At 47.3% G+C, this 23,456-nt stretch overlaps 1 protein-coding gene across 2 annotated transcripts; it reads right to left on the bottom strand.

Moving 5' to 3' along the window:
- Positions 1-5,667: 5,667 nt before the first annotated feature.
- TBC1D21 (TBC1 domain family member 21) lies at positions 5,668-21,851 on the bottom strand. Of its 2 annotated transcripts, XM_045848693.1 has the most exons (11): positions 21,792-21,851; positions 12,040-12,147; positions 11,798-11,901; positions 10,476-10,570; positions 9,860-9,970; positions 9,632-9,732; positions 8,607-8,703; positions 8,176-8,276; positions 7,058-7,174; positions 6,075-6,158; positions 5,668-5,700 (listed from the first exon to the last, which is right to left on the bottom strand). In XM_045848693.1, the coding sequence occupies exons 1-11, from the start codon at positions 21,849-21,851 to the stop codon at positions 5,668-5,670; spliced, it is 1,011 nt and encodes a 336-aa protein (XP_045704649.1). The 2 variants fall into 2 exon arrangements, with proteins under 2 accessions (XP_045704649.1, XP_045704651.1); XM_045848695.1 differs by lacking the exon at positions 12,040-12,147.
- Positions 21,852-23,456: the final 1,605 nt, after the last annotated feature.

Below are 23,456 nucleotides of genomic sequence, written 5' to 3'. Positions count from 1 at the left end.
TTTGGTCCCCTGCCGGGGCACATGTAAGAGGCAACCAATGGGTGTTTCTCTCCCTCTCTTTCTCTCTCTCTTCCCCTCTCTCTAAAAAAATAAATAAAATCTTAAAAAATAAATAAAAATAAAAGTACCAGTGCCCTGTCCCACTCCCTAGAGATTATCTCATTAGTGGGCCCGGGGCCTAGATTATTGTTTAAAAATTCTGTGATGATTCTAATGTGCAGCTGAGATTAAAAAGCTACTGGCTCTATCTTCTCACCCTGATGCCTCCTCCCTCATGTTTTCAGCACTGTAGGCTCACCTAGCCGCAGGGACTGGCAGGGCAGTTTGGATGCTAGTGCTTTTGGTGCGGTCTCAGAAATAAATCCTTTCTTCTCTTGGGCCGTGTGGCTGATGGCCCACATGTAGCAGCACAGCACTTGGCACTGATGGGGAGTTTTTCTGTCTCTGCCTTGGTCTTGCTCCATCCCATCTCCCTGCCTGGGGCCGGTGCAGAGAGGGTTCTGCAGAGGCAGGGATGGGGAGGAGCTACTCCTGTGCAGCCATCCTCCACCCTACCTCTCCCATTCCAGCCTCCCAGCTTCACTGCTCCCCTTTCCAAGCTTGGCAATGAGACATCGTAGCCCCCCTGGACTCCTTACTCCCATCTCTGTGCACTGACTTCCCTCCCAGAGCCCCAGACCAGCCCCCATTCTGAAGAAGGAATGTCCAGAGCAGCCTGAACTTTATTTCAAAACCAGACATAGTAAACTTGGTTATAATTTGGCCTTCCCCAAACTTGCTGTGGTCCTAACAGGCATAGGGCAGGACAAGGGAAGTGGGATGAAACCCACAGCATGCCTCCTGGTAGTCCAGCCCTGGAACATATCAGCCCACCTGTTAGGCCTCAGTTGCCAAGTGCAGGGGCCTGTGAGAGGGCCTGCCCTGCAGAGGATCAGACAGGAGACTCAGCTACGCGCCGTGGCCAAGATGGTGCACTGAGCCAGGCTGTAGGTTGCAATGAGGTGAACACTGGAGGTGCCCAAGAACTAACCCTGGTTAGTTCTTAGCCCAGGTTAAGAGTGGGGGCTCTGGCATTCTGCAGTCAGCATTCAAATTCTTTCTTGGCCATCACTGGCTCTGCATCACCAGTGATGACACACTGACTCAATGACTCAATTGACCCAGTGACTGAATTTCCTCACCAGTAAAAAGAGGGTAAAGATGGCACCCATCTTCTGAATTTGAGGATTATAGCATAGAAAGCCTATGAAGTGCAGGGCTTGGAACATAGCAATTACTCAGCAAATGCAACTATAATTATTGTGAGAGCTGGGACCACAGTGCCCTTGTTCCTGACCTCCTGGAGCTCAGCCCTCTCCTCATTGTCATAGTCCCCTCCCTCAGGTCCCTAAGGAGCCAGTGGGCGGGTGGGATTGGGGAAGACTTGCTGCCTTGGCCTTCAGGGTAGGGGATGCAGCTTCAGACTCTGGGGCCTGAGGGGTCTCACTGGGGTTGGTAGTGACAGGAGCAGGAGCCTGGGTAGCCCTCTCGGGATGATTTCACTAAGGAGGCAGCTCCAGAGCCAGCCCTAGCATTAATGAGCTCCGGACTTGCAGAGCCTGGCCCATGTCTGCCTAGAGAAAAAGAGGTCAGAGGGCATGGTTAAGCCACCTTCCCAGCCCCAGCCACTGAAGAACTGAACAAATGGTTTATGTAGGCGTAGAACTGACAGGACTTGGTGACAGATTCAAGTGTGTGCATGTGTGTGTGACTGTGTGTGAGTGTGTGTGTGGAATGCAGTAAGGGAGGAGTAGATAGTTTCTTTGGTCTAAATGGATCTGAACATCCTGACTATTCTCAAAGGCAGACAAAAAGACCTCTTTAACATAGTTATATCTCAGTCAGATTAACAAAAATAAAATCCTGTCAGGGATGCCCTGGGCTGCTGTGTGAGTGTTCAGAGTGTGTCTGTGCATACGTGTCTGTGTGGGGTTGGGGTGAAGGGTGGTCTGGGACATTTATTAGTGGAAAGTGTCAGCCCTGAGGGCCAGTGCACAGGCGCCACTTGTCTCTGCTGTGTCCAGCCAGCACTGGCACTCTGCTATGGTCCCTCACAGGAGGGATGGTCTTTAGTTAGTTGAGGAAAAGAGTTCACAATCCCTCCTAGTTCACTGCTTCCCCCAATTTTCTAAAACTTACTATTTTACTTCCTTCACGTTTTTTTTAATCAACCTCTTCCTTTCTCCCTTGTCCTTTTTAGAGGCCAGCACTCCTACCTCAAGTTTGGTCACATCAGTGGGGTGGGGCCTGGGCAGTGCAGGCCTCTCCTGCTGTCTGTGTGCTTCCTCTGACAGGTAGGAAGGGTCCTTCCCTCACTGGACAAAGGTCTGGCCAGACCGAGGATGAGTGCAGAGCCTACCTCTTTTGTCTCTCTCTGAGTCCAAAATGCAGACTCTGGGGCCCAGAGGTCTTTGTTCATTATACAAGCCACCTCTGTGAAGCTGTTAGTGGGTAGAAAACCATGATCCTGGATCCAGGAACAAAGAGTGAGCCTGGTGTCGTTCAAGGTGGCCAGAGAAGAGGGAATAAGTGACCCCCAGGGAAGAGGCTTGGAACAAGAGTGAAAGTGGGGTGAGGTCATGGAAGAGACACAACCTATTGAAGCTTTTCCATCAGGATCATGACCAAGTTTCGGGAAGCTTAGATAAGGTCTGGGTGCTTCTATTTTCTTTATCTCTATACTCATGGTTGATATGACTTATTTAAAAATATTATATTAGAAGTGTGTTAGGCACTCATTTTTCCAGAATGAACTTATTACTGTTTTCATCTCTACCATGATTGCCATCACCACCAATACCATCATCAATGTCAATACAGAGAGGGCCAGTGTAGATGCTCAGTAAGTTTTTGTTGACTGAACAAAAGCACCACCACCATCTTCATCGCTAATATTGCCAGAATCAATATCACACCTCTGCCATTGGCACCACCACTGCCATCACCTTGACCACCACCCCCACCGTCAGCAATTACATCACACCTCCGCCACAACCCTGTGACACCACTGACAACACCACCGATGGCCACTGTCGTCACCAATATCCCAGTTGTCTTTAACACCATCACACACCACACCTCTGGGACCAACCCTACCGTGACACTAACATCACCGATAACCACCGACCTCACTGACATCCCCATTACCACCACCAAAACTTACATTGCCGTCTCTGCCACCAACACTATACCACTGCTGAAGTCACTATTAGCATCACCACCACCACCACCATTAACATTTCTGCTATTGTTCTCACTGATGTCACTACCACAATCATCCATCGCCACCATTATTGACGTCACAATACCTCCCACCTACCATCATCATCAATGTCACTGCCACCACCACTAACTGCCATCTCCTCCCCTAGAACCATGTTTCTGTCCTTTGGAGCACAAAAGGAGATTTGCAATTATCACGCTTCAAGGGGATTATCTGGTCCCCACTAAACTCTAAGTGTCATGGGAACAGGGATTGTGTTTCTTTTCCCCACTGTTGAGTTCTCAGTGCCTGGTGAGTGGGCAGTTCACAGTAAGGACTCAATCAATGTGTGTTAAATTAACATATTATTTAAACCAGCACAGCCCCTACATTAAAGGGAACTTGGGCTCTAGGATTTCAATGCTCCCCATAGTTCTGTATCTTGACTGGACCTACAAAAATAGCATTGGGTAGCATAAGTGATAAACAAGCAAGCAGAAGTCTGTGCTGGCTCTGTGATGTGCTTGGCAGCACAGTGGGAAGGTCGTGACCTCCCGTCTTTGGCCAGGAGTGCCGCAGATGAGCTCGGAGAAGTCTAGCTCTTCTAAGATCTTTATGTCCATCACTGCATCACCTGGAATTTATCTGAACCTGGATCACTTCTATGTCAAGACTAATCCAGTTCATTTAAAGACCAACAGATGTTTTCAGACATGCTTCTAGTAGGACCAAGGTTCCTTGGAGCTACATAGGGAGTGATGTGAAAATTGTGGAGGCATCTGATGGGGATCCCAGAGCACCCCAACTTCAACCACTGGGCTTCTGGGAAAGACTGTGTTACAATGGGGCACCAGTGATTTTAAAAACAGGTTTAAAAACCATTGGCCTAGAAGTTGAGTGCTTGAATTTTTTAGTTTTGGAAGAGATGTTTGGCATTGTTGTATGTCCCAAACAAAAACCACAGGCCAACTAATGCCACCAAGTTGAAAGAAGTCCTAGGAAATACATATCTGATATTTCTGTGGACCCTTCTGTTCCCAAGGCCACAGGCAGCTCACCGAGATGTCTTTTACTCTGGCTCTTTGGTAGAATAAAAATAGTTTTGTTCTTGGAGCACTGTATTTCATTCAGGAATCCTTATTTAAATCAACTGTCTTGGGAACATAAACCTAAGGGGAAGTGCAGTATATGAATCCACCCAGTGAACACTGGCTGGATAGATTCACGTTGGGAGACAGGCCCTACTCTTCAACAGAGGCGTGCATCCAAGAGACTCAGAGCCAGCATGGGTGGGAGATTGTCACCTGAGGGGAAAGAGACAAGACATAATTGATGACATAGTACCTTCTGAGTGATGGTCACTGAGAGTGACAGGGTGAGAACAGAAGGGTGGGGCAGTTGGCTGAAGAGTGGGAAGAATGATTATGCCTCGCCCCCTAAGGGCCAGGGTCCATGGCAAAACCAACAGGTCCCTCTTGCTCCTCCACCAGCCTGTAAAACTGTAGATAGGCAGGGCCGCATGTGTGTGTGTGTATGCACACAGGTGCACACAAGTGTACACACTTGCTGAGAAACTATGGGGGCACTGGCCATCCTAGCTCCTTCTGGCCAATCTTCATGTCTGCCCTGAAGTACCCCTCAGAACATGGGTAGGCAGGGCAGGGGCACAAGGCTGCAACCTAGCCTGGGGAGAGCAGTGGCATGAGCCTCTGCCCCAGGAAGAGATTGAACTTCCCTGACCAGGGAAAAGATGTCATTCTCCAGATAGACCTAGTAAGACTGAAAAAGATCAGTTTGAGGAGACATTGGCAGGCTGGGCGGGGAAGGGGCAATTGTGCAGGAGGCTTTGAAACCAGGAGTGGAATAACCTGCCACCCAGAGATGCGGGCTGTGTCCTTCCACATGATGCTGGGGAAGCTCTGGAGAAACAACTTAATGTGTGGCGGCTGTGTTGGAAGTAAAGGGAGGAACAGGGATACCAACCCCTGGGGGAAGACCCTCTCTCACGACTGAGTCCACTGGATTGAGCAAGCCTGTGAGACCATTCAATTCTGTCTTCCACAGGAGGTGGGAAGGCTCACAGAGTCAGTTATACCCTCACTTATTTGCTTCCTGGTGCAGCACCACTGCAGCCTTGGAAAACCCTCAGGGACAGAAGAGTTCCCGACCAGACCTGCACACTCTCTCCCCAGCATTTACTCTTCTCCCTGACCAGGACTTTCTTCTTCCTGAACAATCCTGTCTCTGCCCTCAGCGCCCATGGGACACACTGCCCACCACAGACTGTGACTCCAGAAGGCTGTTTGTATTGCAGCTGTATTAACTATGCCCTCACCCTAATGTCCCAGTGGACTTGATCCTGACCTCACGGCTGAAGCACCACCTTTGTCCTGTCCACTGAGGGCATCTGTCCATTGTGAGTGTCCTCAGAGAAAGAAATCCTTTAATGGCTGAGGAACCTAGGAAGACAAGGGTCTGGCAGGTTGAAGGGGACAGACATTGGTCTGCTGCTCTCATTCCTCAGTTCATCCAGCCAGTGACATTCTCCCCAGCCCCGGGGCACTCAGTCCTGTGCCCAGATCCACTGGGATGGATACAGGGAATGGCAAATGATGAGGGCTGAGTGTTCGGGAAGCACAGTCTGCTCGAGGAGGTATGAGTTACGTGTGCCAATAGCAGAAAGATCACACAGAGAACCCCTATGGGGTGGTGGCAGACAATGTAGCACAAACGTCTCTGAAGCTGAATATACCTGCTATGGGCTGGGCTTGGAAGATTAGGGAAGGCTTCTTGGAAGGGGAAAACAGGAGGACAAATAATTGGGGCAACTTACATCCTTCTGAATGAGCTCTGCATAAACCAAGCAGGCAGTGGAGATCAGCTCATCCGCATCAAGGTCGACCAGCTTGTTGCAGGCCTGTTGCAGGGAGAAAGCAGAGGAGGCAGGGCACAGGCTGAGCAAACAGAACTGCTGCTCAGGGCTGTCACTGGGGCCCCTGGTCTTTTCCCAACCTGCCTGGAACAGTGCCTGAAATGTCAACACTGAAATTTTACATTTTGGGGAGATGGTAAGTGTAGTCTTCTTGTCTTTATGTTTTTAGAGGCTTATTTTATTCCCATTTGAGGACATGTTGTTCATTGATTTTTAGAGACAGGGGGAAGGGGGAGAGAGAGAGAAACATCAATGTGAGAGAGAAATATTGACCAGCTGCCTCCCAAACATGCCCTGTCTGGGGACCAGGAATGGAACCGGCGATTTCCAGTGTACGGGCTCTGCTGCAACCAGCTGAGCTACACCAAGGCAGTAACTGTAGTTTTTACAGCCCCTTACTGGGCTGTAAGAAAGTCCTGGGGTTCCACTGAGGGTCTCGTGGACTTCTAAGGAGGACTTGTTTTATAATTAGGGTGCCACCTGATATGTTTTTGAAAGAGGACTTCAGCTGCTGTTTAGAAATTTTGGAAAACTTTAGGCCTTTTGCCATAGAACACTAGAGCCAAGGGATTAACCCTGAGGCAGTCAGCCTAATGGTTAGGAACCATTCAAGGTCCCAGTGTCCTCCTATGCTAATAGGGATGAAGATGATGATGGTCATCATCCCACTGGGTCAGGCTTGCTGTGAAGCTTAAATGAGCTCATTTACAAAGCACTCAGCAGGGTGCTCAGGACATGTCAGCTCCCATTATGCTTCCTGCCCAGGGGCAAAGACAGCTCTGTAGCCCAGCACCTCAGGAGCCTGGGGTCTTCAAAAGGGATGCTGTGGGGGGTCAGGGCCCACAGGATCCATGGGACTGGTCTTGGCTGAAGGGTACTCCTACCAGGAGGATGTCATCACCGGCCATGCCCTCCTGCAGGACCTGCTCACGCACCATCTGCAACAAGCTGTAGGCCACCAGCACCTGGAAGTTTCTGCAGGGCTTCCCAGTCAGCAGAACCTGCACAAATGGATAAATCTTGGTCTTTTCCCTGTGGCCTGAGACTGCTCTCCCCTTAAGATGGCAAGGTACCCACCAACCACATGCCCAGGGTCAGACATTCCTGGGCCTTGCTGCTGACTTACTCATTCACTCACTCAGGCAAGTGCTGACAGCTACCTCTGGGGTTCTAGGCATAGTGCTGGCTACTGGGGAAATCAGAGAAAAAGTCTTCAGGAATTAATTAGGTGAAGGGAGGAGGAAGAGAGAGAATGAGAAAGGTGAAAGAAGGAGGAAGGGAGGGAAGAAGGAGAGTGGAGAGAGAAAGGAAGAGGTAAGAGGATGTGAGGGAGCATGCAGAGAACAACCTGGTAAGTGTGCGTAACATTTGAGTGGAGCTGCAGCAAAGCAGCTGTTGATGTCAACAATACAGGAGAGTCGCCAAAGTTCTGGGGGTCGTCATGGACTTGAGCATGGAGACCCACAGGTCAGGAGGGAGGGGTGAGGCAGGAGTGACTCATAGGGCTGAACATTGCAGGTCCTACATGCAGTGCAGGCCACTGGACAGGGCAGTGATGAGCGGTAGTGTGTGTTCACAGAGAGGTTCATCTGTTCATGGCCCTGGGGACTGGGATGGAAGGACTGCAGATGCCCCACCCTCTGCAAGAATGAGGGCTCAGCAAGGAGCCAGCACCCAGGTGGAGAGGAAGGCCAAGGACGGGGAGCTGGGGAAATGAGAGCAGAGGGAGGCTGCTAGGCAAGGGACAGGGAAGCTGAACTACAGGCCAGGTGTCCATGGCTCAGGCAACAAGGCCCCTTGTTCTGCCCTGATGGCTCTAAGAAAGTGAGGACATGGGACTGCATGAACAGATGGGTGAACTGGTGTTCTAGGTCCTCCATCAAAGCAGGAGCAGGGTCGCTGGTCTGATTCACCCCAAGCATCTGGACTCTATCTGAAGGGCTCTCCTGCTGCCTGCCCAAGGACTAGGACCTGTCCTTCCTGTCCCCAGCAGGGCACTTACCTCCCAGAGCCTCCAGACATCGTCAAAGGACTTGAAAGCACGCTGGAAGCAGAGGCAGAACCAGGGGAAGAGGGACTGTACAGCCCCTGCACCCTTTCCTTCTGTGGGAAGAGAAGCAGAGTGCCAGCTCCAAGGCCATGGTCAGAGAAAACAAGGGGTGACACACACAACAGAGCAAGAGCAGATGGACAAACAGCAGAGCACACCGACGTACTTGGGGGATATAGAGTGCCGGCTGCCATGTTTCCAGCTGCCCTTGGAGATGGTTTGTGGGGGGTTTTCAACTGCCCAGACTCCAACCCCAGAGCCTGGGGAGAAGACCAAATGACCCCACTCTCTCCTCCATGATTGGGCACAGTCTGCAGCCTAAGGTGGGGGCTAGGTCCTGGCCTCCTCCCATGCCTGTCCTGGGCAGAAAGGTGTCCACTCACTTAGGTGTTCAGCAAACACAGGGTCCAGGAAATTGATCAGGTTGCTGAGTGCGTCTAGGTTCTTGCCCACCCCAATGTTGATGACACAGCTGTGTTCCTGCAAAAGATGAGTAGGAGGGAGGAAAACTAAGTCCTCTGGGCTTCAGGGCACCAGAAAAGCCAGCTGCTTCACCAACTCCCCAGTCCTGGAGACCCTCTGTGCATCTGGCTCCAGGCTGGGCCCATGCCTCTGTGTGAGTCTGGGTGTCTGTGTCTGTGATGTGTGTGCAAGTGTATCCATTTGTATATATGTGTGCACACGTGTGTGTGCCTGTGATGGGGATGCAGAGATGTTTCAGGTGTGGCTCACAGTGCAGTGAACCAGTTAGTCCTCCATATACATCCTGTGGTCAGAACCAGGACGAGGAAAGCGCAGTGAGCACACTGTTGCCCAGATGGAGAAAGGGATGAGGGTGGGTTTGGCGAAGCCTCTCACAGATCTCGAAAGTCTTTCTAGGGAGGGTGTGCCAGAGAGCAGCAATTTCAAAAGCTTTCAGCCTAGACTGTGTGGTGTGCACCTGGGTGACATCGAGCCCCCTGGTGTGCCTGGAGTGCAGGTCAGGTGAAGGAAGCAGTGAGAGAGCAGATCGATGATGGAGGGCTCGAATGCCTGGCTGAGGCCAGTGGAGTTTATTCTGAAGGTGTGGGGAGCCATAGAACATCTGTAGGGGCAGAGCATGTTTTGGGAGAGGAATGTCAGAAGTGGGTGCCATCGCTGGGCCTGGTCAGTCACACCCTTTCAAAGTTTGGTGAGAGCTGTACCCAGAGCCTCTCTCCAGTCCCTTCTCAACTCCAGTGCTTGCCACCCTGACTCTAGAATACACGGCACTTGCTCTCCAGGGCTCCTCTGGGACCCAAAGAGCAGTTGCAGGGCTAGAGGAAATGCCTGAGGCTGCCAGTGCTGCCTAACCTCAAGGGGTTGTATAGAGAATTAGAGGTGAGGTTGGAGGAAGGTGTTCCCTGAGTTCAGGCCCAGTGATCCTCACCATCTTCTGCAGGAAGAACTGGAAAAGCCAGAAGGTCTCATGGTCGTGTTCCACCATCAACTGGAAAAGCATCACCATCTCATGGAAGCCCTGCTGGTACTCTAGGGTGGAGAGGGGTCAGTGAAGAGAGTCCAGGTAGGAGGGGCAGAGCCTAGCCTTGGGCAAGGAAAGAATTCCAGAATGAAATTGAGGAGAGGGGCCGAGGGGAATCTTAGCACTGTGGCGAACCTGCCTGGGTGTTGCAGACATAACTCAGGAGCAGGATCTTCTCCAGCCTCTTCTTGTCAATAAGGACATTACCCAGGGGATCTTTGTCATAGAGTTTCTGGATGTCATGTGCTAGGTTGGGAGCAAGGGAAAAGTGAGTAACACCAGATCACCCCTCCAGCAGAAAGTCCGTGGGTGAGATTATTTCCCTCAACCAACCCAGGGCATCCTGGGGAGGAAGCTGTAAAGGGAGCGTCAGCCACCACCTCCCACTTTCTCCCCCCCACTCCCTGGGGCTCTATCCCACACCACATCCTGAGCTGCCTGGGTTTCTTCCTGTTTCCAAATCTTTGACAAGTCTATACCCTTTGCCAGGGACACAACCTCTTTGTCCGGTTCAAATGCAGCCTAGTTCAAGGCCACGGGTATGGGGTGGTAGTGGCAGGGAGGTGATGAAGACAAACCAATAGGAACAGCATGCACCCGTGGAAACAAGATGCTGGGCACTGAGGGGCACCCAGGTCCATGTCAAGGCAGCTCCCAGGAGCTGGGAGCCACCTCCACAAGACTGAGGAGGGGTCAGGGATGGCTTCCAGCTGTCCCCTCTGCACAGCCTTGCCCACCCTACTCTGCTCACTGATGTTATTCCGAGTCTCTATGAAGTTCCGGTGCAGGTTTTCCAGAAGGGGCTGAATCTTCTCATACATCTGGCATAAGGTCTCATAATTCTTCCTGTGAGAACAGGACTGAGGCTAAACAAGGCAGCCCTCCCTCCCAGCAAGTCCAGGGTCCCTGGGCTCTGCCCACTGTCTGCAATGCTCCCCCGTCCCTGGCCTGTGCCATCTCCTGACTACCCTCTACTGTGCACCCATAGTGCACATGGGGACAAGATTGAGTACGTGGTTCTGCAGTCCCACAGCCACACCTGGATCTGGTTCCACAGCCTAACAACTGGGTGTCTGCAACTAGGGTCAAGCCTTGGCAACCTCACTTTCCCTCTCTAAACCTCAGTTTCCTCATCTGTAGATTGGGATAACACTAACACCTCTGCCTCAGAATGATAATCATTGGATGAGGGGGTCTTGTGCCCATCAGCACAAGGAGCTAGTGGTATAGCAGGCTGAAGCACCTCCAGAAGGTATGTCCATGTCCTAACCCCTGTAACCTGTAAGTGTAACCTTACTTGGAGAAAGGATCTTTGCAGGTATAATTCCATTATATCTTATTTAATTAAGTTATATCTTAATGATGAGATCATTCCTGATTATCCAGTTGGGCTCTAAATCTGATGCCAAATGTCCTTAAGGAGACACAGAGGAGAGAAACGGAGAAGAGGATACGGCCATGCGATGATGGAGACAGAGACTGCAGTGATGCAGCCACACACCAAGGACACCTGGAGCCCCCAGAGCAAGGAAGAGTTCTCCCCTTGAGCCTCTGGAGGGGCAGCGGCACTTCCAACTCCTTGGTTTTGGGCTTATGGACTCCAGAACTGAGAGAATACATTTCTACTGTGTTAAGACCCCTAATTTGTGGTGCCTTGTTAAAACAGACTCAAGAAACTAACAAAGGTAGGCTCCTGTTGGACTCTTAGGACTCTCCAGCTGGCCCTCAGTTCCCCTACTGCCCTGGGTGTTTCTCTGGCTCACCCTGTGTGTCAGTGCTGGGCACCTCCAGGAGGCAGCTCAGGCCCTGGGGAAGGAGGGGTTGGGCCTCTCGGGGTAGGAGCTGTTACTAGGTCAAGCCCGTGCTGTAGTCTGTGGGCTGGTAAATGGAACTGGGTTGGGGGTGGGAAGGCCCCACCTGTGAGTGGGCCATGGGTCAGGAGCATGGTGGGGATTCAGCTGCTAAGAATGAGAAGTGTGTTTGAAGTCTGACTGAAACTGTCAGGCTGGGGTGAGCACCCCTCCACTCTGCAGAGCTGCCCACCCTCCCCTGACAGAATCTGGAATTTTCTACCTCCTTGTGCTGTCCACTGTGAGCCGCTCATCCTGGGAGCTCTGCCAGGAGTAGTAGCCTGTGAGAAACTTCCAGGCTTCTGTCCTCACGAAGGGGTGCAGCCCCTGGGGTCGGGTGGGAGATGGGAAATCACTGGTTCTCCCGAGATGCCTGCCAAAAGGGCCCTTCCCAATGCCAGCACCCCTTGCCTACCCGTGTCCCCTGATTCCAGGGGAAGGCCAATGGTAACTGGGGGACCGTACCCTTTCCAAGATGTTAACACAAATGAAGTCTCGTGACTTGGCCAACTGACCGTTCTCATCGAAGAAGCCATCCCACTCTGTCTTGTCAATGGGTGGTTTCCTCTTCACCTGGCAAGGGAGGACAAGTACTTCAGCTCTCTGTGACAGGCCTTGGCTTTTCTTTTCAGTATTATTTTTAAACCACATACTCTGGATTTTTCCATGTGACTCTAAACTCACAGTCTCTGACTCACTTGTGGAAATTTATCCTGAGACAATTACTGAAAATATATAGAAAAATTCTCTATGTATAATAGTTTTCGTTGTGCACTGCTTACCAAAATGAAAATGCAAGTGCTCTAAATGTTATGCAATGAAGAAATAGTTTCCATATTTTTTGGACTATAAGATGCACTTTCCCCCTAAATTTGGGGGGGGGAGGCGGGTGCGTCTTATAGTCCAAATGTAGCTTACCTGGCTTGCTGTCGAACAGGGTTGGGGAGGGGGTGCAGTGGCCTATGTTATTTATGTTATTAAATATTTCACCACATTTTTTGCTTCAAAAATTTTTCCCCTATTTTCTTCCTCTAAAACCTAGGTGCATCTTACAGTCCGAAAAATTTGGGTAAGTAAAGCATGGTTTATATACTCAATGAACTATTATGAGGCATATAAAACAATGCTTACAAGAAATGAATAATAACCTGGAAAAATATAAATGTTAACAGAAAAAAGCAGAATACAAAATTACACATTCAGTAGAGATGTACCATTCTCCATAAAGTTCTGTTATATGTTATAAAACTACACTTTATATACTCCAATACATGGTGAATTAACCACTATAAAAATTCTGTTAGAAAGAAGACTAGAAAATGCTAAAAAGACTTACCTAAAAACAAGTGATTAATTTTGAATAATAGGATTATAACTATTTTTTCATTTTTATTGTATTTTCAAACTTTTCTATAATGATGTATGCTCCTTTGATAATAAAAAATATGAAATAAGCACTAATTAAGCACATTCATGAGCTCTATGTTACCTTTCCTGGAAGAGTACCACCGGCCATCAAGAGGAATGATCTCTGGTTTACATAAGGGAGTCTGGGGGTAGGTGCGTACACGGCATACAAAGTAATTAAAAATACTCATAAAACAATAACAAGGAGTTAAGAGTTCTCATTGAACCGACCTTCCATTAACATGCACCTAAATATGCACATTTGTGACTCAATTTAAATTTGCAAATGAGTCACCAGAGAATGTGCTTAAAATGCAGATCATGACTCAGAAGGTCTAGGGTGGGCCCCAGATGACGCGTTTCTAACAGGCTCCCAGGGGACTGCCGACACTGCTGGTCCACTGACCAGTGGGTAGCAAGGTATTAGATGGTAAAAGAGCACTGGAAATTAAAAACAAAAGCCTGCAGCCCCAAATTTGGGATAATTTCCACTAAGTCCATGTTTGAAAGGGATGGACTGAGCAAAATACTTTAAAATGTGTTTTCTAAAGCCTTTCATGTTTTAAGAAAACCATGTTTCACCTTTCATTTTGCAACACGGAGCTGACTTCCCTTACATTCCTAATGAATGGTCAGTGCAGTCATCTCGAAGAAACACTGGTGGAATGTGGGTCAACGACAGACTCTGTGACCCTTCAGAGCAGTAAAAATAAAGTCACCAAGCAGGACAGCCTCCAAAGTTCCCTGGAGCGGCTCTTCCTGAATGCTCCAGTCGAAGCTTCCCCTTCTGTGGTCACCGGGGCCCGGCACCTTGTGCTCGCCCTTCCTTCTGCCCTTCGTCTCACGTTCCACAGCGCTTGGAAGATGGTGCACATAGGGCTCTAGAACTTGTTTCTGCTACTGAGCGCACTAGATTGAGAAGCAGTTCTCAGTCCACGTGCTGGCAGCATCCGGCTCTGGTACCTGAGCCCTTTAGAGCTATGGCAGTGACCATCACACTGATGGTTCATTTGCTGTGTTTTCCACTCTTCCTTTGGATACTTTCCCTTTGGTGATCAGTTCCTCTGGGGTTGACCCACTCTATCTTCTCTGCAAATTTTCTATCTTCTGAACCAAAATAGGACATATGGGCCCAGAAGGCAGAAAAAAATCTCAGCGTTGGCTTAACCTTGGGAAGCAGGATCTGCCCTGACACCATGCCCCTCCTGGACAGATACTGTCATCTGTCTCAGCCAGTCAGAGCCAGGCTTCTGCCTCTCTGACAGCCGTCATGTTCTCCCAGCCTGTACTTAGAGACTGCAACTCCGTGTGCACCGTGTCAGGACTAGACACAGGAGGCCATAGACAGAGCGGGGCTGTGCCCTGGATTCCTAATCATAAAAGGAAATGCATGAACTTTTTAGTCAGTTGGTTAATTTGTATAATAAAGGTAGCTGTGTTTTGATGGCATCGATTGAATCTATAGATGAATTTAGGGAGAATTGATAACACTATTGAGTCTTCTGACCCATGAATGCCGAATATTTCTCCATGTATTTAGGTCTTCTTTAATTTCTTCTCTCAGCAATGTTTTGCAGTTTTCAGCGTATAGCTTATTTATATATTTTGTTAGATTTATCCCTAAATATTTTAAATGGATGCTATTGTAAAAGTTACTTTAAAAATTTCAGCTTCCAATTGTTCATTGCTAGTATGTAGAAATACAATAGATTTTTACATATTGACCTTGTATCCTGAAACCTTGCTAACTTCACTTATTAATTCTAGTAGGTTTTTATTTGGTGGATCCTATAGGGCTTATTATATAGACCAAGAATACAGACCCGTGGGCCAAATCTGCCTCCAACCTGTTTTTAGATAAAATTTTTTCTGACACACAGCCATGCCCATCATCCATGCATTATCTAAGGCTGCTTTCATGCTATAATGTCAGAGTTAAGCAGTTGCAACAAAAACACATAAATGTTAAAATATTTACTACTTGACCTTGAAAAGGTTTGCCAACCTTGACATAGGTAATCATGCTGTCTGTGAATAAAGGCAGTTTAGCTTCTTCCTTTCCAGGATGGGTGTCTTTATTTCTTTTTCTTGTCTTATGCACCACCTAGAACTTCAGCTGCAATGTTGACTAAAAATGGTGACAGCAGACATTTTTCGTCTGTTCTCAATCTTAGCGAAGAAGCATCAAGCTTTCATGATTTAGTATGATGTTAACTATAAGCTTTTTGTACTTGCCCTTTTTCATATTGGGAAGGTTCTCTTCTACCTAGTTTGCTGAGAGTTGTTTGTTGTTGTTTTGTTGTTGTTGTTGTTGTTGTTGTTTTCAGAAATATGTGTTTAATTTTTTTCAAAGGATATTTAGCCTCTATGGAGATGGGATAAACTCCATTTGTTGATCATATATTATTTTTCTTATATATCATTGGATACTATTTGCTAAAATTTTATTTAGAATTTTTACATCCATATTCATGAGTGATATTGATCTATAATTTTCTTGTAAGTCTTTGATTTTAGTGTTCGGGTAATGTTGACCTCATAGAATGAGTAGGATTGCATTTATGCTTTTCAATTTTTTGAAGAATTTTGTAGATTTTTAAAATATTTTGTTTCTCAGTGCTTGGTACAATTTACCAGTGAAGCTATGTAGGCCTGAAGTTTTCTTTGTGGGAATTTTTTTTCTTGTCAAGATAGTGACTTTATTGCCTTCAGATATATACCCACAGGTGGGATTGTTAAATAATGTGGTAGTTCTAGTCTAATTTTTTAAAATTATATTTTATTGATTATGCTATTACAGTTGTCTGATTTTTCTTTGTCCCCCTCTAACCAGAACCCCTGTCTCCCTCAGGCAATCAATCCCCCCACCATCATTCATGTCCACAGGTCACGTGTATAAGTTTACTAGCTACTGCATTTCCTATACTGTAGTTTACATCCCCATAGCTATTCTGTAACTACACATTTGTGCTTCTTTTTTTTAATTTTTAAAAATATATTTTATTGATTATACTATTACAGTTGTCCCATTTCCCCCCTTCATTCCCCTCCACCCTGCACACCCTCTCCCACCCACATTCCCCACCTTTAGTTCATGTCCATGTGTCATAAGTTCTTTAGCTTCTACTTTCCCATACTATTCTTGCCCTCCCCCTGCCCATTTTCTACCTACCATCTATGCTACTTATCCTCTGTACCTTTTCCCTCTCTCTCCTCTTTCCACTCCCCTGTTGCTAACCCTCCACATGATCTCCATTTCTGTGGTTCTGCTCCTGTTCTAGTTGTTTGCTTAGTTAGTTTTTGTTTTTGTTTTAGGTGTGGTTGTTAATAATTGTGAGTTTGCTGTCATTTTACGGTACATGTTTTTTATCTTCTTTTTGTTAGATAAATCCCTTTAACATTTCATATAATAAGGGCTTGGTGATGATGAACTCTTTTAACTTGACCTTATCTGAGAAGCACTTTATCTGCCCTTCCATTCTAAATGAAAGCTTTGCTGGATAGGGCAATCTTGGATGTAGGCCCTTGCCTTTCATGACTTGGAATACTTCTTTCCAGTCCCTTCTTGCCTGCAAGGTCTCTTTTGAGAAATCAGCTGACAGTCTGATGGGAACTCCTTCGTAGGTTACTGTCTCCTTATCTCTTGCTGCTCCTAGGATTCTCTCCTTCATTTTTATCTTGGGTAATGCAATTATGATGTGCCTTGGTGTGTTCCTCCTTGGGTCCAACTTCTTTGAGACTCTCTGAGCTTCCTGGACTTCCTGGATGTCTATTTCCTTTGCCAGATTGGGGAAGTTCTCCTTTATCATTTGTTCAGATAAGTTTTCCACTTGTTGCTCTTCCTCTTCCCCTTCTGATACCCCTATAATTCCGATGTTGGAATGTTTAAAGATGTCCTGGACATTCCTAAGCCTCTCCTCATTTTTTAAATTCTTGTTTCTTCCTTCTTTCTGTTTGGTTGTTTCTTTCTTTCTTCTGGTCCACTCCATTGATTTGAATCCAGTTTTCTCCCCATCACTATTGGTTCCCAGTGCGTTTTCCTTCATTTCACTTAGCATAGCCTTCATTTTTCCATCTAATTTGCGACCAAATTCAACCAATTCTGTGAGCATCCTGATCACCAGTGCTTTGAACATCTGATACATCTCTGAACATACAACATCTGATAGGTTGGCTATCTCTTGGTTGCTTCATTGTATTTGCTGTGGAGCTTTGGTCTGTTCTTCCATTTGGGCCATTTTTTTTTTTGTCTTGTCGCTCCTGTTACGTAATGAGGGGCAGAGCCTTAGGTGTTCTCCAGAGCAGGGCAACTCAGTCCCTGGGTTGTGATGTTGTATGTGGGGGCCGGGTCTGAGATGGAACAATGGCTCTTGCTCCACTCTCTGTCAGATTTCAGTCCCTTCCACCACTTCCCCCAAGCAAACTGGGCCTTTCTGGTGCTAATTCCTGTGTGGGTGGGCTTGTGCACGTTCCAGGACCCTGTGGGTCTCTCCAGTGAACCCTCCTGCGAGGCTGGGAGTCTCTCCCTGTGCCTCAACCCCCACAGGTGTTTTCAATCAGTGCCCCATGGTCTATTTCCTGGTGCTGAGACCCGGGGTTACGAGGTCTGTCTCACTCCCCAGTTTTGCCTGCTTTATCTGCATAAATGTGGGACCGCCCAGTCAGCCAGCCTCCTTGCTCACAGTGCCTCGCTTCACAGTTGCCGCCTTGCTGGGTCTGCCCGTTGCCACCCCATGCCCAGGGTCCGCCTGCTGTGGTCTTGCACACCTGGGATGCCTTACGAGCCCGGTGCCACCACTGTTTGTGCCTCGACCCCTCTCCACCCCGCTGCCTGACTCTGCCCTTCCTACCGGTCTGGATGAATGTGTCTATTTTAACTCCTTAGTTTTCTGCCTTCCATACAGTTCAATTTTTTTGTCAGTTCTGGTTGTTATCTTGTTTCTAAATTGTTGTTGTCCTTATTTTGGTTGTGCGAGGAGGCACAGTGTGTCTACCTACACCTCCATCTTGGCCGGAAGTCCCCATTTGTGCTTCTTATTCTCTGTACCTTTTCCCCTATTCTTCCTCCTCCCCTCCCTGCTGATAACCCTCCATGTGATCTCCATTTCTGTGATTCTGTTCCTGTTCTAGTTGTTTGCTTAGTTTGTTTCTGTTTTTGTTTTTAGGTTCAGTTGTTGATAGTTGTAAGTTTGTTGTCATTTTACTGTTCATATTTTTTACCTTCTTTTTCTTAGGTAAATCCCTTTAACACTTTATATAAGGGTTGGTGATGATGAACTCCTTTAGTTTTTTCTTGTTTGGGAAGTCTTTATCTGCCCTGTGATTCCAAATAATAGCTTTGCTATTATTATTCCAAATAATAACAGCCAAGAGCAATCTTGGCTGTAGGTGCCTGCTTTTCATGACTTTGAATATTTCTTGCCAAACCCTTCTACTTTGCAAAATTTCTTTTGAGAAATCAGCTGACAGTGTTATGAGAACTCCCCCATAGATAACTAACTTCTTTTCTCTTGCTGCTTTTAAGATTCTCTCCTTATCTTTAACATGTGGCATTTTATTTACGATGTGTGTTGGAGTGGGCCTCTTTGCACACATCTTGTTTGGGACTCTCTGAGCTTCCTGGACTTCCTGGAAGTCTATTTCCTTTGCCAGATTAGAGAAGTTTTCTTTCATTATTTTTTCAAACAGATTTCCAATTTCTTGTTCTTTCTCTGCTCCTTCTGGCACCCCATGATGCAAATATTGGACATAAGCATTCAACCAAAATGAAGAAATAAAAATCCAAAAAAAAAATGAGGATAGTGTAAGCAGCCTCTGGGACAACTTCAAGAGGTCCAATATTGGACATAAGCATTCAACCAAATTGAAGAAATAAAAATCCAAAAAAAATGAGGATAGTGTAAGCAGCCTCTGGGACAACTTCAAGAGGTCCAATATTTGCATCATGGGGTGCCACAAGGAGCAGAGAAAGAACAAGAAATTGGAAATCTGTTTGAAAAAATAATGAAAGAAAACTTCTCTAATCTGGCAAAGGAAATAGGCTTTCAGGAAGTCCAGGAAGCTCAGAGAGTCCCAAACAAGATGTGTGCAAAGAGGCCCACTCCAACACACATCGTAAATAAAATGCCACATGTTTAGCTATATGACCCTGACTCAAAATAAGTCCTCATAGTTCTTTGAATATTATCTATTGTTTGATCATCACTGCTTGACAATGATTGATGAGCTTTACATATGCACCCAGTATTCCTGTGCAAATTAAACCCAATAAAAGCCCACTGAGAAACAGGCTCCTGGCACTTCTCCTTTGAGAGATCGGCCAACTTTCCTCTCCTAGCTGATCAGGTCTTGGAGACTTATTTTCATCTGAGGTGGGAGGGGGTGTCCTGTTGGCAGAGCTCCCCCTACAGCTGCATGTTCCAAGAATTTGCATTACTGCACCTCTACCTACTTTAGCAGGGCTGAATTTGCTTATAAAAAGTCACTGTCTTTTCCTTCCAGGAAATTCCTTTTCTCTGTGCCCTCTACTTCTTTGTACCTCCTCAAAATAGGCTAACAATAGGCCACCCACAAGAGATTTGAGACATTTGCTAGCAAGCCAAGGACATGCAACAGAAGCTCACTGGCATGAGGAGAGCTAAAGGTGAAAACTGCCTCATGAAAGCCCCCTCCCTCACTTCTTCTAGTACATCCACAGCACCTGTCTGTGCCAGAAGTCACAGAATCTAGGATCTTTCAAAATGATGGGGATCGTCAGCTCCATGGCCTCTCGAATCCACCTCCATTCTCCCACATGCCCCTATTCCTCGTCCCACCGGCCTGTGAACATATGGGTACAATGGCCTGGTAACCAGGAAGGGGGTGCTCGATAGCACACAAGGTGCTGGATACCCTTTCAACAACATAGTAGCTGCTTTCCTGTCTCTTGGGAAGAGCACTGCTAGGTAGAGCAATTGTGGAAATCTTCCACTTTGACTTCGTGCATCAGCAGGTTAATGCCGCTCCACTGGGAAACCTGGGGAAGATTTGGCCATGCTTCCCCTAGAGAAAGAGGCTTACGTTGGGAACCCGAAGTGGTTGGTCCCTCTAATAGCTTCCTGCTGCCAGAGGCCCTGGCTGCAGGTATACAGCTCTCCACTCTCCTTCCTCTTCTGCACTGGGTTAAGGATTTCTCTAATATTTTTAGTAAAATGGGAAATCCACCGGAGGATAAAACCTTCTATTAAAGCTTTTGATGCCATGTTGCTCTGGATACTCATACTTGTAGAGCTCCCAAGAAAGCTTGGGAAGGGTCATTAACTCTGCTTAAGGTCCTCCACCTCTTTTTCACTCCAGCTTACCTGAGGGGCAAGACGCACTTCCAATAGTAACCGTGACTCACCATGTCGGTGATTCTCACCCAGTGGTGAGGCTAGGCCTGAGGAAAGCAGGCACATTGAAACAGGGAGGGTAGCCATAAGCGTGCTTGAAAGTTACCTGGCTGACTAGCAACAACCCAGATGTGGAGAGCTGTTGCTTTCAAGCTGCCATCAGAATAGCTGATTAAAAGAATGGTTTAAAACAGTGGTTCTCAAAGTTAGCCACACATCAGAATTCCCTGGAGGTTTGTTAAAGCACAGATCGCTGGGCACTAGCCCTAGAGTTTCTGGTTCAGAAGACCTGGGCCCGAGAATCTGCATTTCTCACAGGTTCCCAACTGATGCTGATGCTGCAGGCTTGGGGACCACAATCTGAGAAATACTGAGCTAGAAGGTGGACTCCACAGCCCCTCTGTCTGGGTCTGAACACCAGCTCTGCTACTTAGTAGCTGTGCAACTGCTGGCCCCTTCCTTAATGTGCCTCTGTGCCTCAGCATTTTCATTTATAAAGTGACGATAACAGCATCATCCATGTAATAGGGTTATGATAAGAATAAGTGACTATAAATTAAAACTTTAGGTAGTCACTGTAGGTAATAAATGCTATATGACAGTTTGTTGTTTTATTATTATCTTTCTCTAAGTTCAGAGGAATGAAGGGATCCAAATCAGGTCTTGGTGATAATCTTCAACAAAGCAATAACATTTAAAATTCAGGGAGAGAGGTGCCCATTTTGGATTTCTGCCTGTTTGTGTATCACTATCTTAATCACTATGATTAATGAAACTTTAAAGTATAATTACTTACTATAATTTTGAAAAATATAATGTGTGGAAAATTTTTATGATTGAGGCTGACTTCTAATGAATAAATCTATTTTACTTACTACGCTTGCAACCACCACTAACAAAAGCATTACTGCCACCTGGCGGCAGCACACCAAAATTGTTGGCAAAAGCACCAGGAAAATCAGCCCAGGCTGGTGTGACTCAGTGGATTGAGTGCTGGCCTGAGAACCAAGGGGTCACTGAGTCAGGTAGGCATTCAGTTCCCGGTCAGGGCACTTGCCTGGGTTGCTGGCTAAGTCTCCAGTAGGGGGTGTGTGAGAGGCAACCGTGCCTTGATGTTGCTCCCCTCTCTTTCCACCCTTCCTTCCCTCTCTCTAAAAATAAAGTCTTTAAAAAAAAGAAAGCACCTCAGCATTTCAAGACTGAATTTGCAAACCTAAAGCTCATTAGTTAGAATGCCATATATGGGGAAAAGGCTTAGAGAGAGGGGTGAAAGGGGGCCTGTTTTGCAGCCCCACTGTGGGCGCTGATGGTCAGACCTGCCTTGCTCCCCTTTCCAGGCCAGCTCAAGGGTCCAGTCTTTCTGCCCCAGCAGGGGAAAATGGCCTAATACAAACCAGAGGTTGGGGAGGGGGGTACTTGGAGCTGATGAGGAATACGCACCAGGATGAAGGAGGCCGACAGCCTGGCAGAGAGGCTGTTTTCAGGAGAGAGGGTGGTCATAGTCCCTGCTGGTTTTCTTCGAAGCAGCCTCTAACCAGAGCTTACTTGGAGCATCTAAATGATGCTTAATTGGCAGGGAAAATGATCTTTCTTTTGGGGGATGAGATGCATTCCCAGGGGAACTGGGCCTCTCCTGACCCTCCACACTTGAACAGAGCCAGCCAGCTGTGTGTCACAAGGCCCCTGGAACCCTCATCACAATGACCTTGGAACATGGGAGCACTCAGCTTCAAAGACAAGACACACCCAGGAGCCAAGGGACTAAACCTACCTGTCATCTAGGAAAACTGCAGTAAATACCGGAGATTGGGGTCAGGGCATGCAGACAAGTGTGCTGGGGTGGCATAGAGGACTTCCTGGCAGAGGTGGGCAAGGAAGCCTTTCTCATCATCTCTGGCTCTCCCTCCCTTGGGCTCCCTTCACATGTTATCCTACAAGACTAGGACCCAAACCTGATGAACACCTAGAACTGGAGCTTCAGATTTCTTCAGTGCCACTTCCAGACATTTAGAATTAGTATGCTGGGACCTGAGGAACTGTATTTTGAAAAGCTCCCTGTTGACTCTGATTCGGTATTTACATGGCAACTTCAGGGGACAGAGACCAGTCTCATTTATCTTTATGTCAGAGAATGCAAGAGAGTGCCTGGGTAACTGAATAAATGACTTAATGGAAAACTAGATGAAGTTCTCAGATCTTACCCCACTTTCTTCTCTGTGTGTATTACAGAGATTTCTATACCTGCTCACCTCCCCTCCTACCCGGAGTTCCTTCAGACCAGGGGCGATGTCTGATTCTTTTGTACTTTCCCATCCCTGTGCCAACCCTGCCGCTTGGCACTTGGGAGGTGCTCAGTATTTGTTGAATGAACCTGAGGAGTTGGCTTCTCTTGACTCCAACATTACCAGTTCTCCATGTTAAGTAAGCATCACTTGCATGTCCCAGCCATGAAAGCCATCTGGCTCCAAAGCAGCCTTTGTCATCAGGAGATGATAGTAATTAGACCAACCAAATTGTAATCAGGAGCCTGGAGTTGGAATTTGGACTCTGACCTCAAATTTGGATGTTTCCCCCTCCCGAGCTGTGATTCTCCCAGCTGTGAAATCGGAATATGGCCAACATCTGGCTTTCCCGTTTTTATTCACATAATGAGTCTGCGTCCATGTGGAAGTCCTCAGTGGACACAATTCATTGTCTCCTTTACTGTTACTATCCCCTGCTCATGGCCCTGCAGGAGGCCTTCAAGCCAAAATGCTGTGTTCCCTGCCCCCATCCGTACTCCATCCCCACCCAGGAAAGCATTACAGCCACTTCCCCTTAATCTGCTGCCCCCAGGTCTTCATGGAGCAGGACGGGGTAGCTTTGAGTAGGGAGGGGTGAAGTAAGAACAGGACCACCTCCCACACAGGGTGCCTTCATTCTAAGGTCCGTGAGAAGCTTCCAAAGCAAATGTCCAGTGCAGGAGGTGTAGAGTGGGCATTAGTCACCATTTGGAATTATCTATACCTCTATTCCTCCACATGAACCATGCTGACAACAGAGAATTAACTGCAATTTTTCCCTAAGAAACTGAGCATTAGGCAGGGAACTAAAAAATTGGAATGC

The sequence above is a fragment of the Phyllostomus hastatus genome, unplaced genomic scaffold (assembly GCF_019186645.2).
Source record: "Phyllostomus hastatus isolate PE091 unplaced genomic scaffold, TTU_PhHast_1.1 phas_contig_62, whole genome shotgun sequence".
Classification (NCBI taxonomy): domain Eukaryota; kingdom Metazoa; phylum Chordata; class Mammalia; order Chiroptera; family Phyllostomidae; genus Phyllostomus; species Phyllostomus hastatus.
Note: the sequence above shows the minus strand (reverse complement) of the source record. Positions and strands in the feature narration are given on the sequence as shown.

What these genes read in the sequence shown, in the direction of transcription:
- TBC1D21 (XM_045848693.1), bottom strand. Translation starts at nt 21,851, where the DNA reads ATGACCACCCTCTCTCCTGAAAACAGCCTCTCTGCCAGGCTGTCGGCC. An exon ending in TGTGTTTGCTGAACACCTAA is followed by an intron (nt 8,277 to 8,606) that starts GTGAGTGGACAC and finishes CTCTTCCCACAG; the next exon opens with AAGGAAAGGGTGCAGGGGCT. An exon ending in CCGGTGATGACATCCTCCTG is followed by an intron (nt 6,159 to 7,057) that starts GTAGGAGTACCC and finishes TCCCTGCAACAG; the next exon opens with GCCTGCAACAAGCTGGTCGA.